Source organism: Zophobas morio, unplaced genomic scaffold (assembly GCF_036711695.1).
Source record: "Zophobas morio isolate AGI-343-1 ecotype UQ-CSIRO unplaced genomic scaffold, CSIRO_AGI_Zmor_V1 ptg000005l, whole genome shotgun sequence".
NCBI lineage: Eukaryota > Metazoa > Arthropoda > Insecta > Coleoptera > Tenebrionidae > Zophobas > Zophobas morio.
The window spans coordinates 15,404,283-15,425,494 of record NW_026972110.1 but is presented as its reverse complement, the minus strand read 5'-3'; the positions used below and the strand labels follow the sequence as shown (position 1 = coordinate 15,425,494).

Genomic DNA, 21,212 nt, shown 5'->3' with positions numbered 1-21,212 from the left:
TTGAAGAGGGGAAAATTGAAAAAACGTAAAATTGAAATATCGGTAAATTGAGAAGTCGAAAAATTGAAAATCGAGAAATTGAACAATTGGGAAATCAAAAGGTCAAAAAAGTGAAGTGGAAAAATCAAAGCCTTAAAAATTGAAAAATGAAAAACCTAAAAAATTGAAAAATTGAAGATTGAAGAAATGAAAAATCAGAGTTCATAAAAGTCAAAAATTTTAAATCGAAGTATGTATTTAAAAATCGTAAAATTGAAAAGGAGAAAAACTTCTAAAAATTTAAATTAAAAAATCAATAAAAATTCATGCAAAGTAGATCCTATTAAAAGATAAAAATAACTACACTTTTCCGAAAAAAATCTATTGCATGATAACGATATGGTTAATTTTGCGGAATTTTGCTAGTACCAAACATAATTAAAGAATGATTTCTTAATTAATCAAAAATAGTAGCATGTTTAGTTATTCGTTGTAAAGTCCAACCAAGCAATTCTTTTAGTATGTGTATCAAATCACGGCACATCGCTTATAACTAGATCAAATCGTTTCTGAACGCTTAGAGTCGACATTGGCCTGAGTGCGCTCTGGTCTGTAGATCAAACAAGTTCTCAGGCGACGCGATGCAAATCATAGTGCCTAGTCTACATTCATTTTAGGTTTATGGTGGTAGACGTCATTGTTCATAAGTTACTTCTATAATGTTATATACACTCTGATACAGCTGTGTATTAAGTGTGGCCTATTTTACCAACTCCAATATTGCTTTTTGATGATTGACTGTATTATCTGGCTTAAAAATTTTTGAACATTGCGGCTAGACATAAAGTGGGATCTCCTACATAACTTTCCTATTGTATTTTGTATTATTAATATTCTTATTTGGTGTATCAACTGTGCTTTTTATTATTATTTACCTGTGACGGGTGGCAAAAATGCTCACATACCCCATTTATTTTGAAACGAACTATAATTTTGAGTTTACAATAATATTATGACCATAGATAAATACATCAATTTGATATTTTTGTTTGAAATGTAATTAAAAATGTAAATTAAAACTCCAAAAGAATGGTCGGTTTACTTATATTTTGGTGGTGGTTTATTTTATTTAAATAAAATAACATATTGAACAAAATGAGAAAACTTTATTAAATCTACATTCAGAATACAGTAGATACGCATAAAAATTATAATACACACTATCAGAACAAGCTTTAACTTAAGAAAGCAATTAATTAATATCTAGAACATGATCCAAGGATCCATTTACTACTAAATTATTGATTTGGTATACATTAACATTACACATATTTTGACATCTGTGAAGGAACAAATACACGGAGGGTCTAAAATCAGCAATTTTACTTGCACGTCTTCTCATAATTGAAAACAATTTTGTTACGAAATTACAGATCTGTCTTTATTAGTTATTATTTTATTACTATTAATAAGGCTCAGGGAGTTCCTAATTGCTTTTACAGTCAATCTTACACAAAGTGTGGTTACTCTGAATCACATTTACTTTGACGACACAATTTACAGTACGAGTGTTAATTACCTGGAAACATCAATTATAATAAAGATCTACTTTTATTTAAAATGATGAAGCGTAGATCACTCATACGAAAATGTTAGTAAGGGACTGTTTAGCCCGTCACGATTAAACTTTACTCGAAAATATTCTCGTTTAAATTTTAAATGCAACGCGCCGAAGGTAACAAACACTGAAAAGGAAACAGTATAGGCCGAAAATTGACAGATGTGTTCGATTTCAAGTTCTATAAATATTTCACAACATAAAAGCAACCCACAGACGGTTTGAGTTTGACTAAAATTTTAAAGAAAGATAGAGCAGGAAAAGCACTGCAGCAACACACAACCGAAGAATCAAGTGCAATTTACTGGCTGTATAAAGTACAAATTGACGATGCTAGGCCTTATTTCTACGTGAAATTACTCTAAAAGCTGCGGACCTAAAATATCGTGGGTCACTTATCACTTATTGCCACTCGTACTCTAAGAGTAGTTCAATCAGTCGATTAGTCCTACAGCTCTATCTAAATATATGAAATAAATTATTAATGATACTCAGATACACGATATTTTATACATGAGTGTGAAAAACAGTCGATTATTCGTATTGGGTCTTAGAAATATCTGAATCGTCCGTTAAGTCATGATAAAACCGGGGACTATACACTAGTCAAATAAAATAAATTGCGCTAAAGTTTTGATTGTAAAATTTAATGTAAAATTTACGAGAAAGGGACGATCCAAATCTTCAAAGAAGTGTCAAGTAAGCACGAAAACGTAGAAATCGAGAAAAAGTCTAAACAAATTATATCTATAAAGAACACCATCACTAGCACTCTAATCCCATCCACTTTCTTCTTCCTCTTCTTCCTCCGGGAACTCCTCGTCGTAGGCGGGACTGTGCGCCATTTGACGCGACTTTTTCAGAGCCAATTGCGCTATTTCTTCTGGCGTACGTTCTTTACGAAATTCATAAACCAAAGGGAAAATATATTCGATGGCGGCTTGTACGTCTGCCACACTTGGCGCTGGAAACAGACAAGCAATTAATAACAAAAATTAATGTTTAACTCGAAGAAAATTTATAGTGGCAGCAGTTAACAATTCAGATTTAGTGCCTAACGTTATCTCTTTTTTAAGTTTTAAGTTCAGTCTATGTTTAAGTTTAGTGACACATGGAAAATTTAAATTTTATCACTAATTTAAAAAAAAAAACAACACCATTTCCCGGTTCATTATCATTTTTTGCCCATAACTTTATCTTCAAAATAATATGCTTACGAGTAAATTATACGATAAAGTTACCATTTTCACCGAATCTCTAATTTCTGTCTGTGGTATTAACGGATGATTCGATTTCAATACGTTTTTTTTTTTTTTTTGTTTGGAAAGCTGCTTTAATCGAAATAGTTGTTGGCTATTTCAAGATAATCAGTTCATATTAAAATACAGTTGGTATACGAGTCAGCTCCGTTCATATAATTCAATTTCGAACTTTTTAAGGGTTTATTGTTTTTGTGTCGAGGTTTTTAAGTATTAACACTTATCACCTTTAAAATAATCATGTTGATTATCTAACAAAAAATAGTCTGTTCATTAATATTTCAATGTCTCTAAAATTATTTTCAACTATACAGACTGTTTTGTTTTTGTGGTACATCGCACAACTTGGTTTTTTAAATAGATTATTACCCTATATATTTTTACACATTTACAAAGTGTTTATAAAAAAAAATGAAAACGACATTTCAGTTTTTTCAAAAAAGCCTATATTTTATGGATCGAACTCTATTTTTGTTTTTTCTTTAAAATGTCGAGGTGTCTCAATACCTATTAACTCTAAATATAAAAAATAGTTAACAAAAAACGATGGAGTAATAAAAGAAGTGTTCTATTTGAAAAAACTGAAATACCGATATTTGAAAATTGTTACAATTTAATTTTTTATAAATACTCTGTATATTAACATCCAATTTTATTTCTACCACAATAAACCACGTATATTTATTTATCTCTCTACAAAATATTGTGAGCCAGATTTTAAAAATAACCCTATTATGATTTTTTTGTGAACCCTTCCATTGATAAAAAATATCAAGAAAATGAAATTACTTCGAATATACCATGGTTTTAAAGCCTGAGAAGATTTATAAGGACATATAGGGTACTCGATTTGAAAATAATTTTAGTATAGGGTGCTCAAAAAATTGTACAACTTTGGTCTTAAACTTTTTTTCTATATCAATTTGTGAAACCCTCGAATTTAAACAAGAATTTACTGCTATGAAAATTTATCAAAATATTAAACCGTCATTATCTCGGATATTATCACAATTTTTACAAAAACGTAAGTTTTGAAATTGAGAATAAAAATTTATTTAACAACTGTAACAAATGCTCAAAATGTCGCCCATAATTTCTTCCACTGGGTTTTGTTATTTTATTTTCCGAATATGCTATACTGTCAACTGGAGTTTGGTAAACTATTTTTTTAACTGTAGTACATAGAAAAAAATCTCAAGGCGTAATATCTGGATTTATGGGAAGCCAAGAGTTAACAGACCCCTCCAGACTCACTTGTTGGGGAAGACCAGATCGAGGTAATCCCGGACCCTTCTATGATAATGCGCAGGAGCACCGTCCTGTTGAAATAATAAATTTTGTCGTATTTCCAAACTAACACGTCGTGTAATAATAGTAAATTATTGAATAAAATTGAAATAAATTGTCTGTAAACAAATGATTTAGTGCTCGAAGATTCCACATAAACGTTCTGGAGTACTGTTTTGAAAATGTTCTTCTTTAATCTAGTACGGGTTGTTTTTGAAAACGTTGCTTTATTTAAGAAAAAAAAAAAAAAAAATACAAATTGTAAAAGTGGTGATTAAAATTTTTACGCTGGGCTACTAGTTTTTTAATTTTTTTTAGTTTTTCAATTTTTAGACTGAGCAACCGTTCCATTTATTATCAATTATAATATAACAAGTGATATGATTATTATCGATAATATTTCGAGTGAAACCGAGCTGCAGATTCAACGAGTGCGAAGCACGAGTTGAATGTGCTGCTTCGGTTTCACGAGCCATATCTTCGATTATTAATCATATCACGAGTTATATTCAACATGAGAATATAATAAATGAACATATTTTTTGATAATAGAATTGATTTCGTCGTTTTGAGCTTGCCCCCAACGTTGGCAAGCCATAATAGACAAAAAAAATTATGAAATTCTAAAATTTGTCAAATTTGACAGTTTTTAAATTTAGGTAGCAACAGACCACAATAAGGCAATCAAATTATTATCGCTGTGATAGACATGTAACTAAGGGCATGGACAAATTCTATTGGAAGAAATGGGGTCATGTGATCCATGAATTATATTCTCATTACAATATATTTTAGTTTCTGACAATAAACGACATTCAAAAGTTGGTAGACATCAAAACCTAGAATACTATCTGCAATATTTTTAATAAAGTAAGTCTAGGAAAATTTATTGTAATTTAAAACAAAGAACTTTTATTTTATCACGTACAATAAACTTTTAACAGTTTGGATTTTGAAGTGTTATCATGACATTTTTAATAATTTTATCTCCATAGCGTAAATTTACTATCACATTCAAATTAAAATTCCACAATATTAAAAACTTCCACCAAATCTAGATTACAATCACATCGTCAATTATCAACGGAAATCTACAATACACTCCTCATCTAAATTTTACATTACATCATCAATTACAAATTAAATTATTTTCGTAGCAACATCTATCGGTGCAATATTTACTTTGAAAATTAAAAGTAACACAAAATCCTACTTTATAACATTAATGCAACCACAACAAATATTTTTGTTTATACAAATACACAGTACAACAACCAACATTTAATAATTTCACAACCGATTTAGATTTCTTCAGATGTGTAAATGTTTAAACAATTCTGTAATATAAAAAACGAAGTCAACTTCTGTTTAATGCATCTGCTATTGAAAACGATTTAGTTGCACATTATTGGAGGAATTAATTTTATTAAGATATTTACAGCGGGCTGTCTAAATGGTGATAATTTTTAGGGACACTTGTATGGGATTCCTGCTGAAAAAACTGCATTAAAAGTGACATCTAGGGATTTCCACGATGAAGTTGCTGTTGTAAAAAAATGGCCTTGAATAAAAGATAGTGATATATCGATGTCATATCTACCAAAGTGGAATTAAATATTTTTGAACAAGGTTTAATTTTAGAATTACAAATGTGCTCCAGAACTTTAATGGAATCTATTAAAGTTCCAATTTTCTAGATGTCTATCACCCTTATAAATTTTTCATCTCGTCGTCGTCGTAATTGGAGTTATTTTTTTTCATCCAAAAATAGAAATCGTGACGTACAACCACGAACGGAACACCTTCTGCAGTTTCAAGATAAAAAATATTTAATACATTACAATATTAACAACACGTGTTTTTTTTTGTTATTTTAAAAACAAACAATGACAACATACAACTGGAAAAATATGAAAATTTTTGCCTACAAAGTCTGGAATAAATTCAATGCAATTTGGCAAAAACACTGGAATAAGTCGACACAGACTTCATCTTAATCCTTAAATCATCTTTATTCACTCTTGAATATTTAACCGAATTAGAGCAATTATCACATCGCCGTCAGATCTCTCAAACGATTCAAGATAGAAATGAATGGTTTTCGTCAATATATTTTACAACTTAGTCTAGTGTACATCGGTCTATTTTAAAACTTCCGTTCAACCCGAGACTGGGTTAAAAAAACCTATTTAATCAACACATTCTCCACAGCTAGCGCCATTTGTTACAACATAATGCAAATTTGATGACGTGGAGATGGCCAACTTCTTTCATATCCGTTGACAGAGACAGATGGTCCAGTCTTTGTCATCGATTGAGCTTAGTGGTGAAAAAATCGTCATATCGGACAGGACAGAACGCCAAACCTTGGTAAAAACTAAAATTTCCCTAGTTCACAACAGTTTTCTTAAAACTAAAATTTTGTCAGGTGTTCCAATAGTGCCAACTCTGCATAAACCCCTTTATAATTAGGAAACCGCATAGGCGCCTCCACAAAATTACTATTCTCTATTTGTCCTAAAACACCCAATTAATTTGCGCAACGCGTGATCAATATTTAGTCATCTTCCAACTTGTTTTTAATTAACTCATATTCAATTTACAACCTCACAGTAATAATTGATAAAAAATAGTTATTAGCGAATTATAAGCCACGTTTTTATCATAAAAAGTAATATATTCAACGCAAAGAAAAAATAAAACCTGTGTTGTTGCGCATAAAAACTAGTGCACTGCTGCTTTAAATAACACCATCGTACGGTATTTAACGCAATCGTAAGGTTCTTTATCTTTTGCAGTTTTCAGTAACAGTAAAGAACATTTTTAATTAAATACATACCTAAACTGCATTAAACTGAAGCCAACACAAGTCCGCTTTAAAAAAAATATATTTCAACGAACAAATGTTTCCACCGACACAAGCAGGCTCGTTAATACTCGTATCTTGCTCCATGGGTAATTTGGATTAGTCAGTGTTTTATTAGAGCAGTGTTTATCCGTGAACAAGGTATAATTATCTACAAGGTATTCCGCTCGGAATAAAGTTATGTTAAATAACATATTGATTTTGGCTGTGTCCACTTTTACCTCTTGAGATTTTAATAATGTGCACTGTTTTGAAGGATCGCTTTCCATTTGTACTAATAACTGAGGCTTTATGCAATATTGCGACAAAAAAAAATGTACTTGTTCAGTTTTTTTTAACAGGATATTATTTCAAGTGAAAAAAAAAACACAAAAGAAAACTTTTTTCACCGTCTCGTACGGTAAAACACGATCAGATAAATTGCAGACTTTGTTTAACTTACGTTCTGGTTAGCTGCCCTTTTCATTCCAAATACGCACAATTCACACAAAAAAAATACATCCAAGTACAGCAAACTGAAATTAAGATATTTAATGGCAGCACCTTTAAGAAACTGTCTCAAATTGGGAAATATCGATGTCAGTTGCGACATAACTTCAGAAAAACAAAAAGAAATTGAATTCAATCAAGAGATATGGAATTAAATTATCTAGTCTGACTTCACAAAAGATAGTAATCTGTTACGATTAAAATATTACTACATCTGTAAAAATTTTTCGAGTACACTCATCTTTTGAATTAGTTGCTATATGATGAATGAGAAAAACCATTATGAAAGTATTTAGATTGCCCAATAAATGTTTTAAATCCAAGTCAAATAAAGATATGTGGACTCAGTATTAAAGTTGTTTATAGATCCGGGCAGAGTTTTCGAAGTCTTCTAAGAAATCCTAGGGATAAAATAGGGCGTAATGAAAGGCTGGGGATTTATGAAATAAGCTGTAAATATTGTAATTAAAAATAAATTAGGCACATGGTTCATCTCAAATTCGGAAAGTTTAGATTTTAAACATTTCGAAAACATGGGATTGTTTAAGCAAGTATTGGTTTTTTACTTTAGTTTTAATGATTGTGAATAGCAATAGTTAATTTAATGTGACTTTAGACTTTAAACTTATTGCATGCAATCGATAGATAAATCGAATAATTACACGCAATGCATAAGTACGAAATATTTTTCAGCTGTTTCATAAGTACTGAATTTTTCAGACATGATTAAATGTGTTTTTTTTTTAATTCAGTAATTTAAAAATTATAAAACAACGAAATATCACATCTGACATCATAACGCAAAGGCGTATTTAATAAGTAGATAATAGATTAATTTTTATCACGTCGTAAGGGATTTTTTTATTCTTAATTTATCACAGTGACCCAATACAAATTTGAAACCTAAACATCAGTTAAAAATATTACATTAATTTGTTTTTTTTTAATCACAACAATATTGAAAAACTATTTATCTTTACTTTATTACTTGCTCTTTTCTGAAAACAATGCCCTGTAAAAAACAAAGTTTAAGTTTGTTTTTAATTATTATTATTTTTTACATTTGTTTCGTTAATAATACAAATTCCACAAACAAATATACTCAACAGACGAAAGATATCAAAAGCCACTTTTAAATCTGATATTATTCATACGTTGATATTTTCTTTTGAAATAGCCAGCGCTCGCTTGTTTATGAAAAAGCGACTGTTGGCAATTGTTGTGTGTTCTGAACCAAGTAGAAACACAAATAAAACACCCTTCGTGTACACAAAGAGAATTGGGGACACAGCGAGGCTTTCATGTGTTTTAAGGTATGATTCTCTGTTGATAGTCAATTAATTAAGTTTGTTAAATCAAACGACACTGATAAGTGATTGTAATATAATTACTTACAGTCTACAGAAGCACTTTAGACTTAAATAGCACGACTGTGGCAGCACATATTCGATCTATCGATGGTTGCAGAAATCGTAAACAATTTTCAGAGCAACCAGGGCGTAACAATATTAACGCGTTGTCGTTTTGTTAGTGCTATTGAAAATGGACAATGCGGCATTTTCATTCCAATTAGGTTAAAAAACTATTAAAAAGCCGAAACAGCTAAAATGAGGCTATCTTGGTTTCAGTAAGACATTTAAAGCTAATTTTATTGATTCGGCTTTAAACCTTGTTTGTAAACACACTTGTGTTAAATTAATTAATGTCCATAAACACTAAATTATCTAAAGTGCTGAGAACTTAATGATTCGTCCTTTACACGTTAATTGTGTCAAATTTCTGTTGCAAAACCAAAAAATTTTAAAAGGATTATCCACAAGCATGTGTGAGTGAATTTAGATTATTTGGTAATAGTGACATAAATTGTGTTGATTATATTGCGTCATCGTGCAGCAAATTTAAAAATTGCCATAGGAAAACGCTTTTTTTAAAACAAATAAAGAGTTAAGTCACCATCTCATGTCACTTGAACGTGGACAACTTCTTCAGAAAACGGAACTTCTCATTGTAATGTAAATGTAATTTCGATTTTTATGTCACTGTCACAAAACTTCCACACATATTTTGTTTAGTTATAGGAATTTTACTTCTCGGGTCATTTTAAAAAATATCTTTTTACTTTCTCGCCTCTCGCCTCTCGCTTCCGTTTGTCGAGCCTTCATCAACAGATAATATTTAAAACCACTGCACTGATTACTGTGATGTTTTGGGTGCATTTTAACACAATTGTGCAGATGGTATACGAATCGCTAAATTTTTGTTTTGTAATAACCTCCATAAATTAAAAACAAGTGTAAAATGTATTCTCAGTACATACTTAACTTCAATTGTTTATGTTTATACTTTAAAAGAATTTGACTATTAGCATGTTGAGATAACAAGCACCAGTGGCGGCATTTGTGTTAAAAGAAAACGAAAGCTGATTGTTACGAGTATTATGAGTACTTGGTTTTTACAATTTCGTAGTTAAATTGTAAAATGTTGTTATACAATTTTGATTTCTTTACATAAAATCTGGATGTCCAGAATGAAAACTAAACAATCTTATTTTATAAATTTTGATTAATTGAAAATTTTGGAAATGATGCCATGTCATTGTTGGTGGAGATGATTAGACAAATTGGTTAGCGTTTTACCATCTACACAATATTCCTAACTTACATTCAAAATTTGACAACAATCCGTGCAGTAGTTTCATAGATTAATAAAACTCGACACAGACAAGGCCTACTTTTTCGTACTCTGGGGGCCATGCAACGTCGAGAAAAAATGAAAGTAGCCATTGGTCGGATGGACCCTATTAAAATACTTTCTTAGCTTTCGGTTGGGAAGTAAAAATGTATTAAATATATATGTTACATATTTTGTCAAAAGATTTAAATGTTTCTAGTTGGTAATGCTTTTTTAATTGTTTAAAAAAAATTAACGAATAAATAAATTTATTTTACTAATTAAACCCAACACAGCTTGTCAAATTTTTCCGAAATTTTTCCGATGTATAAACATAAACACTTTCAAGTTGTTTTTCTTATCGAGGATAACCTAAGTAATAGAGTCCGTCGGACAATTTAGTACTTTCATATTTTCGCGATATTTCATAACCCCTAAACAGTTAAGGGAAGGCGAGGGGATGCTGAGCTTCCTCCAGATCTAGACAAGTTATAATTAACCAAATGTGAATTACAACATCGAAAATCAAAATAAAATGTAGTGTTTTATTGAATAAGCGGAAATCAGAGCAATAAAAAAGTCTGGACCGTCGGCATTGTGATCCGGCTATTGCAATTCGTAGGAAATATTTATTAGTTTAGTTTCTGTTTCACTCTCACGTCTACAGGTTGATAAGTGTTTGTCTTCAATTACAAGTATCATAAATTATTTTCAGTTCAGTGTTCAGTCGCACCTCTGTTATTAGACGTGATTAAATTGTTTCATTATTTTATAGATTATAAATTCAAGAATAACAATAATAATACAATACTTTTATTATTAGTATTACAATGCACATACCCAAACTGATATATGCGTCCTTGCAAAAATGTGGATAACATCAACACAAAATTCTGTAATAGAAAAACTCACTTGCAACAAACGCTTAGCACGTTTCTTTACCTTTACTCAAGCATATTTTTATTGAAGCTTATAATGGTTGCCATAAAAAACAATAAAATTCTCAAAATCAAATCTTTTAAGGGAAGTTCTGTCCAAGTAATCTTCGACCAATTTTTCATAGTTGTGCATAAACGTCCTTATTTTTGTAATTTACTACTTGTCCTTCTAAACTTGAAATGTTTGCTTTCAAAATATTAATTTCTTTTCAACCCTTCGCGTTATTTTTTCTTGTAACTTTAAATTTTCATTTTGCAATTTTTTGATGAAGTTGCTTTTTTTCCAAAATAGTCTGCTGAAGTTCATAAACATTTTTATGCCAAGAACCGGTAATTTTGACGTTAATTCAGCCACATTATAAATTGTTGGAATTGCGTTCTCGCATACTTTTCATTGCCTTCAATATAAAATTTTCTTGTTTGAAGTGAACCTGTTGACCAAGGATTAGACAGAAAATACAGTTTTAGACAACAACCTCGGAGATTGCCGATTTTCCAAGGTGGATGGATATTGCGACCATTCTCTTCTACGTCTATGTACTAAACAAATATGACTTAATTGGGTAGTGAAATTGTAAAATGTTACACAATTTTGACTTCTTTCCCAAAAATCTGGATATCTAAGATAAAACCTTACCAATCTTATTTTATAACATTTAGTATTGAAAATTTTGGAAATGACGTTAACCCATTGTTCATGGGGACGATTACCATCTACAGAACATTCTTAACATACATACAAAATTTTACAACAATCTGTGCAGTACTTTTAGAGACTATTGTCTAATAAAACTCCACACAGACCAGACCTACTTTTTCGTACTCTAGGGGCTATGAAACGTCGAGAAAACATAAAAATAGTCATTAGTCGGATGAACCCTATTAAAATACTTCCTTACTTACGCTTGCGAAGTAAAAATGTATTAAATATGTGTTAGACATTTTGTCCAAAGATGTTATGTTTGTGATTGGTAATGTTTTTTTTTAATTACTTAAAAGAAATTAATGAATACATAAATTTATTTTACTAAATAAACCCAACACAGCTTATCAAATTTTTCCGAAATACTGAAAACACACTCTTACAATTAGTATTCCAATCCACATATCAAAATTTATATACTTGTCCCCAATAAAACGCTGATAAATTCATAATCCCACTTGAAACATGCAACACAGAATGTGATTTAATTATTTAGGAATGATATGAAAATTCTATGCAAAAATGACAAACGTATAAACCAATTCACGGTTTCACCTTTCTCACAAAACATTCATATTCACTTTATTATTCTCAGAACAACCCATTTAATTTTCCTGAAATTCGTATAACTGATGAGTAAGGTTATGGCATTACATATAGTAAAGTTAAAATATTAACTCTTATAATATGTGATTAAATACATTTTTAGTGAAGAATGCGCTCCGATATGAATGCAGAATTAGTTGTGCTTCAGGGGAGAGGAAAATTCTCTCTAAATAAATTTAGATCAATTTTTACAACTTTTAAATTTTTTATCTGAAAAATCCAGATAAGAAATTGAAATTTTTGTAAACCTAATGTACATTTGTTTATTATTATTGTTTTTAAATTTATATAGTTATTTAGTTGTAATATAAGCGCCCTGTATATTAAACTGGATATTGTTATTGAAATAAATATTACATCATAGGGTATATAAATCAGAGGAACTCCCCACTTGTAAACATTTTCATTTTATCAAAGAAAAAATATAATAAAATGTGTAAAATTTAATAAAACGCTCTGAAAACAGTGAGAATTAGTAAGTCTATGACAATCTTACTAGTGTGAAGCCTTATTAAGTGTTAACGGGAACACAAAATCTAACGCGATATTACATAACAATCACAAAACTTTACTAAAAAACCCAGGCAAAGGTCACGTGATATAACCCACACTTATTGACAATATTTAGGAAACATGTGTAAACGTGAAAACTATTCATAATTTATAAACTGACGTGGCCTCAACCTCAAAGTTTACACAAATAACTTTTATCACAACTACAGCATAAAAACCACAATCAACCATGTGTATGTAATGGTACAATTACCTGTAACAGTAACACTGCCCGTTGAGAATATCTTTAAGGTGGCTTTGGGACTCAGTAGTTTGTACGTGACTCCAGGATGCAACTCAGGTTCATAGCTGCAAAAAAATAAACTAAGACCACGTTTTACCATCACAGCTAAACTTACTCTGCCTCTTTATGCCTCTCCGAAAACGAGTTAATCTTGATAGCGAAAGGCATGGAGCAAGTCCCCAACACGTTAACCACCCGGTAGTTGTTAAACCGCACTTTAAAGCCTAACTTTTGCAAGCATCTTGCGAACCTCCTCGCTGCGATTTTGGCCTGTAACTCGCTGGTGGCTCCAGTGCACGTGACCTTGCCAGAGGACCAGATGCTGGCCGTGGTGTAGGGCCTGCGTAGCTTCATGGTAATCTTGCCGTTTTCCTTGCGGTACTCCACGTTGATACCGTTCAGAGCGATTTCGCGCAAGTTCAAGTGGCACCGAACACTGAAACTGCACACCACGTTGTTTATCATAATGTCTATCTCAGGCTCTTCGGCCGCACTGTCACTGACGGGCACGAGCTCAGTCTGTGGGAGCGCGGAGCCCTCGCCAACGCAAGACTCCTCGACTGGGGCACATTCCTGCACCGGGGCGCAGACCTGCTCCACGCCTCCGTAGCCGTTGAGCGCCTGGTGGACTAGACCGTTGCCGTTCGGGAGTCCTTTGAGGCTGTTCTTCTGGACAGCCGTGGCCATCATACTGACAGCCCCTCGACTGCTCCTGAAAAGTGCTGGGTTAGAAGCGTTCTCTGGCAGCGTTAGCAGCGAGCAAACCCCAATTGAACCGGTCGCAGCCTCCCTCACACTTCCAGCCAATTAAAAATTAAGGACGAAGCACTAAATTAATGACTTGCATGTCATGGAACAAAAATATCTGACAGAATGAGGGGTGTTCCCTGCGTTTCTAGGACAACGATAACTTGCTGGCCGGTTGTGTGTGCATGGTTTTGGGTTTGGGACAAAGGCTGGGTTGTTGTTGTGGACAATTAAAATGCAGCACGAGTTTGTATCTTTGGCACACACAGGAAGGAAGTCCTTAAATGCACAATTTGTCTGAATTCGAAAGGAGTGGAAATTAGCACGTATCTTACCTATAAACACTTTGTATAAGTTATGCAGATTTTCAATTTTGATGTTTTGGTCCCTTTTGCGCGATTTTTGACGTAAATTTTATTTAATGAAATTCTTGCCATTGTGCGAAGCCATGATACACTCACTACCGACAAAATCGCACTGACGGGAACGGCGCTGCTGGTTTTTAACTTTCAGGTGGTGCTTGCGTCGTTTAACAGAAGAGGGCGCAGCGGTAGTCGTACTTCAATTGGTTAAATTTTAATCAATTTTGCAAATTTTATTAGTCATTGTATAATTTCAAGAAAATATACAGATTAGTCAGAAAGCAGAATTTCAATTTAAGTAATAAATATCATTTTTAATGTCTTTAAAGCGGAATTCATAATATTATAGATTTCCAACAAAAATCAATTTTATTAAAAAAGGTTGGGTTCTCCGCTGTGTCAGTCACCCTAAATTTAAAAAGAGACGCGATATGATAAATGTGAATAAAATAAGGAACACTGACATTATGTTCACTGTGGTGAAAATTATTAGCACACAACAGAAAATTTAATCTAAAATTATTTACACCGAACTTCCCGCTCGTACGAAGTACAACCAGCTTAGCATATAAAAATTTTATTAGAGTGCATTCGTCAATAAAGTCTATTTTCAATGATTTCAATGTTTTTAAAATAGTTAACAAACTATGTATAAGTATGTTACTAAAACATCAGTATAATTTCTCTTCAAACTCTATTTTTAATAAACTTTCATTTAAAAACTTTTAAACTGATGAACACTGATTTCCTGAGTTTTTGAAACACCATCAACTTTTTAGAAGGGGGTGAATAAATAAATTGTAGTCACTGTTCTGTATAATCAATACGTGTTAGTGTCTTACCAACATTTTAAATAAATTCATTTTGTAAGTTCTTAAACAGGTTGCCAAGATTTATTACTTTCATGTTTTCTCGACGTGTCATGACCCCTAATGTACGAAAAAAGTGGTCCCCGTTTCCGACTGTCCGTCGTCTGTCTGTCTGTTTATGTCGATTTTTATTAGACAGATAATCTTTGAAACTACCGAACTGATTGTTGCCAAATTTTGTATGTATGGTCGACCCACAGGAAATTGGACTTTGACATAACAAAGTTTTAATTAATTTATTTTTTAAATATCGATATTAATTTAAATGTACGTTCCTGATCTGAAAAACAGAACAGTGACTGTTAAAATTATTTGATTTGTGAAAGAAAACATTAATTAATTAAAACCATTTTTTTTTATTTGAAAGAGTGTGTCACAGCTAGTGGTCCAGTTTCTGTGATCATCCTCACCACCAATGGGATTGATGTCATCTCCAAGTCTACAATAGTAAATTTGTTTTAAATTTTATAAAATAAGATACTAAGAGTTTTCACCTTAAGCATCCAGATTTTTTGAGAAAAAAAATCAAAATGGTATAACAACATTTTTTTTAACTTTGAAATTACAAAAACGAATACCCTGAAATCTTGCAAAGTTGTCGTAATCAATAAATCGTTAATCAAAAGTTATTCATTTACCCTATGGAGGTTGTATCCCCACTCAAAAAACTCATGACGTCATCTCAAAATTTTGTTAAGTAAATTGCTCAACTTGATGTATGACTAACAAAGAAAACAGATGATTGCGATTTGATTCATTAAAATAAATAATTCAAAGCCAAGTCAACAGCAAAATAATGGACAACAGGTGCTCAAAGCTCTCATTTGCTTGAATAAGTAAGTTTTCTGAGAACTTCATTTCTGAGACGCAGTAGCGTTTCGTTTAGTAATATAATGTAGGTATTTCAAACATTGAAATTAATTTAAGCTTCACCACAAAGTTAATCAATTCGAAATGTTTACGATAAAATACCTCACTCACCGATTATTATGAGCACACATCAGAGGGCGAAAGAAGTACATACTGTTTAAATTATTTACACCGACTTTTAAATACTCTTTATAGTTACCAACTTAGAAGAAATTACTATCAAAGGAAATTTTATTCTTATCTTAATCACTTATTCGAACCTTTGTCACAAACGTCCGTTGATAAACTGAAGTGAACATCTTGTTCAGTGTCCCTTTTATACGTTTCATCAGTTTCATTATGTCGTCACTAAATTTCTGGTGGGGATAAGTTTATCAGTGTTGACAAGTAATACAATATCACACTCATAGTGCTTTAAGAACTGTGCGTTCAAAGCAAAAATTTCATCGAATTTTATTTTCTTCGAGGAAAGAAAATTTTAGTCAAAATGTACCTGATTCAAAATGATGAAAAAAGAAAAATGAACTAACATTAAATAGAATCTCAAATCGAATAAAATTAAATCATTTACAAACTCACTATGGCAATGATAATCTACAGCCCTGACTCCTCCGAATTTCTTGCCTGAAAAGAACAAGGGTTTTATGAAGCAGACCTAACATTTTAGGTTGAATGGTAAGCGACATCCAATTCGCAAAATCCTTGCTCCTTTTGAACAACTAACCCAAAAATAGTCAAGTGCTATATTGCTGAAGGGTTGTTATAAACTATTTAAAAAAAAGTCAAAGCAAACTTCATACCATAATTTGTATTTAACGATAGTCACATTATCATTTTAGTTGAAGTTAAGCCCAGATCGAAATTTTATTTTGTAACAAACTAAACTTGAGTGGGTCATTAACTCATTATAATAAAATCACATGACAACAAGTGGATAACCGATAGTGAACCATTAACCCCTTTGAAAACAAATTGCAAGCTTTCTAGAGAAACTTTTGAAAAACCAGATAATTTAAATAGCCGATAATGCTTTTTGTGGTCAAATCTTTACTGAAAATCACAAAGAAGAAAAGAATAAATTTCCAGTACATTACCATTCCAATCCTTAGAATAGAGATTTTTAGGGGATGATGATTTTACAAGTAAGTACTCAGACAGGATTAACCTCCTAATGAGATATGTCGGAAAGAACCGCTTAAATAGCGGGAGATCGGTCTCGAGGACCTATAAGTATGTGACTGAATAAATCATATACTTTGAGTAGAACTCTTGTGCAGAGTCTGCCTCATATGTCTATTTACACCCACCGTTGTAAACTTAGGGGCCAATTCCAAGTTGGTGGCGCAAGTCACTGGTGCAGCGCAACTTTATAATGCTAATTTGGGTATCAAATGCTGGTTGCTAGGGGTGACGGAATCAACAAACGCAGTTGTGTCGAATTTTCCATTGAAATTTGCACCATGGAGTTGCGGCACCTCTAGTAGGCAGTGCAAGTTGGCGCAATTTATCTCGAAAAATTGCGCTTGTTTATTCCGTCACCCCTAGCAACCAGCATTTGATACCCAAATTAGCATTATAAAGTTGCGCTGCACCAGTGACTTGCGCCACCAACTTGGAATTGACCCCTTATTTACTTACCCCGCCCTCTGTATCTATCTACTGCCATCTACAGAGGGCAGTAAAATTTTCATTACAGTCCATTTCGACAAACCCCCTCCCAGCCATTTCAACTGTCGCAAGTTTACAAGGGTCTTTAGTTAAGCCCTCATAAAAATTAGTGGAAGTCAATAAACGCATGAGGCAGACTCCCCACAAGAGTTCTAGAAAAATATACCGTCTAAAGTTTGTCTAGAATTATAAGAATTTTATGGACTCCCAGATTTAATTCGTTTTACAGCCCTTTTCGAATAGCAGCTTTTCCAAGAAATTTGTACCTGCCTCGGTGCATCGGCTTTCCTCTGACAGACTCTTTAGCTGTACAATATAATTTACGACAGGACTGTAAAAAGAATTAACTGTGGGAGTCTATAAAATTCTTAGAATTCTGGACACACTCTCGTTCTTCTAAAAATCAAAGACGAACTTTCATGCATGGTCGACAATGAGATTACTTTTTATTTTCGTCACTTAGAACATACGTGTGCCTTCAAACCAGTTTTCAATTTTTATAAATTGCTCAAATTTATGCTTCATCAAAGTGGACTTCTGACACTAAGCAAAACGAGATTTAAGTATAGTTTGTCCAAAAGTATTCCGTTTTTATGACAATGACGTTCTCATTAATTCAATTTCCTCAATAGCAACAACTTTGAACAGTTACGAAGTAATCCAACTTTAAAATTTACTAATGAATTAAAAACAGTTTTAAAAGATCAACGGAATTTTTACAGAAAAACAAAAACAATATTTAACAACCTGGTGTCATATACACTAGCAAAAGCACTACGTATCCTCAAAGATAATTTAAAGTTTCAGTCAATATTTTCGGGTAAGGATTCACAAAAACTGATAAACAAAATTTTTTCAATAAATACTCTACCTTTTACCTGGAAATTAGTTTCGTTTAACGTGACAAATCTTTTCACTAATATTCTACCTGATGAAGTGATTAAGATAATAAAGGAAGACCTTTTTTCCAAAAACACTAATCCGGTTACAATGAACGAAATCCTTTTATTATTTGATATTTGCTTATCCCAAAATTACTTTTAATTGAGTGGTAACGGTGATAAGTTCTTCAGACAAAGAGATGGCCAGCCATGGGTAACCCCTGAGTCCTCTGTTGTCCGAAATATTTATGGTCATATTAGAAACCTCTATTTCTCGACATAGAGTATTCAAACACTGTATTTACTGCGTCAGGTATGTGGATGATATTTTAGTATGTCTACTAATGCAATCATTTAAACTCTTTAAAGTATTAACTTTATTATTAAAATTGATATGGAGTTTAAACAAGTAAACGCCTCATCAATACAAAGACTTGAGATAAAGCTTTTTGTGAATATGCAGTGCTTGTTTCAAATTGTTTAGATGTTAAACAACAAACTGACATTAGGTATATGTAGTGATTTATCTGAAGCACTCGACAAAATTAAGTTCTATACTTAAAATTCAAAAAGAGTATGTTGAGTACTCAGTCATTTGTTCTCGAATGTTTTTTTCTGGAGCACAGCAGGGTCAAACCTAAGTCCTTTATTACATATTTACAATTTTTATAAACGACATAATTAAGTGCATAAGTTGAGAATGTCACGTTTTCCTATATGCCGATGGCGTTAAAAATGCAACATAACAGTTGTGTAGTTTAAATTCTTTATCTATGAATAGAAGCAAATGCCGTGTCATGACTCTTAGCCGTACAAAACGTAATATCACGTTTGGTTATAGAATGTTAAATATGTCAGACCTCGCTAAAAAGATTGTGTTCATCTTTACTATTTCACATTAATTAGGTACATAATCAGACACACAAAAGCTTCATTAAAAATGAACCAAAGTATTTCACAGTACGAATTAAGTTCTATTACTTTATATGACATGTAAAAAAAAATAAGTTGTATTTTTTCAAATGAAACAGCATATATTTTTACAAAGTTAGAATATTGCTCCATTGTGTGAAAGCCATATTATGATATTCATGTATGTACCTGCCCACTACTGAACGAGCACTGCAACGAAAACTATGCAAATATGTGTATTTTAAGAAACATCGAATATTTCCTTTTCAAAATTATTCGCACAATGAACTTTTATAGAAGTAAACTTTGTTCAGCTTAGCAAAAGTAGAGATTATTATCCTCTTGTGTTTTTGGATAAAATATTGCACGGGATGCTAACATATTCATATTAGGTCAACTCTAAATTTGGTTCCTCATCCAAACATTAATCACTGTGAAACAGCCAGGTCTAACCACCATTCTGCTTAATTTACATGCTAAATACAAAGAAATGTAGACAACATCAAATATTTTATTTATTCATTTTGTATTTGTGTTAATTTTTTTATTTAATTTAGGTAAAATATTGAAATGTATTATTATTATTATTGTTTCTATTTTTTTTAAATGAATCAGCCTATATATTTTACAAAGTTAGATTCCTTATAAACAAAAAACACAACAGTTTTCAAGATTTTCATTTTGATAGAAAAAATAGTCATATTTAAAAATTCACAACTCCAGCATTTTTAAAGATCGAAGTCTGGAGTTAAAAAAAAACTTTTGTAAATATGTGATAGCATTTTTTTCTGTCAAGGAACCTCAATCTGTAAACTGGGTGTTATGTTTACAAAAATGTAACTGTGGTGGGTAAGTTCTAAACAAAGCAGCCTATAATTTGAATATAATTTTAAATTGTGGCCCTAGAAGACTCTACCAGACTACGTGGAAGAATTTTTTCATAATTCACGAGGAATGCGTTATCTTCCGCCGCCAGATAACAACAGGCAGATATCAAATTGTTTTAACCGATAGGTGATTAATGTTCCAGGGAATTATAATACAAAGTTCTTGCTAATTTTTAACTTACCAGTTTAATTGTTTAATCTATTTAGGAATAACACAATCTTGGCTACAGTTTCTTTGGAAATGAAAACAACTTTTGATATGATTGTAGTGCAACAATGTAATGAAAAATTCCATTTCCTATGAAAACGCATGTAACACGAAGACGCTTCAGATTTTTTCTGCCAATTCATTGTACTACTACCCGGAAATATAGAATTCCAATTCCGATGTAAATTCAAACTCAGCACCTAGTGATATCAACTCACTACATAAGTTCAACAATCTTCATTCCCACTAGATATTTAAGTCCATGAACTCAAAAGGCACGATGAATAAAATTGCAGACACGTCAAAAGCACCTATTTTCATGAGTATTTGAAAAAATTTGTGTTTTGTCATTAAAAAAATGCTACTTGTGGCTTGTAGTTGTAAATGAACAGGGACTCAAAGTTTTATAACCTCAGATGGAAATGTGAAATGACATCGATAATCGAAATCTGATATCAAAAAGTGCAGACTAATCAAAATTGAAATGCTGAATCAACAACTGAAAAACATTATAAAACGTAATTCGACACTGCCAAGAAAGCATAATTTGATTCTACTGAGTTATTGTAAATATATACAATTTTCTGACTAAAAAGT

The 21,212-nt window shown here is 31.8% G+C and overlaps 1 protein-coding gene across 2 annotated transcripts; it reads right to left on the bottom strand.

Moving 5' to 3' along the window:
* Positions 1-1,125: 1,125 nt before the first annotated feature.
* LOC135122841 (TATA box-binding protein-like 1) lies at positions 1,126-14,447 on the bottom strand. Of its 2 annotated transcripts, XM_064047290.1 has the most exons (5): positions 14,294-14,447; positions 13,977-14,237; positions 13,327-13,923; positions 13,182-13,276; positions 1,126-2,561 (listed from the first exon to the last, which is right to left on the bottom strand). In XM_064047290.1, exons 3-5 carry the CDS (start codon positions 13,899-13,901, stop codon positions 2,371-2,373), a joined length of 861 nt encoding a protein of 286 aa, XP_063903360.1. In that variant the 5' UTR covers positions 13,902-13,923; positions 13,977-14,237; positions 14,294-14,447; the 3' UTR covers positions 1,126-2,370. The 2 variants fall into 2 exon arrangements, with proteins under 2 accessions (XP_063903360.1, XP_063903361.1); XM_064047291.1 differs by lacking the exon at positions 13,977-14,237.
* Positions 14,448-21,212: the final 6,765 nt, after the last annotated feature.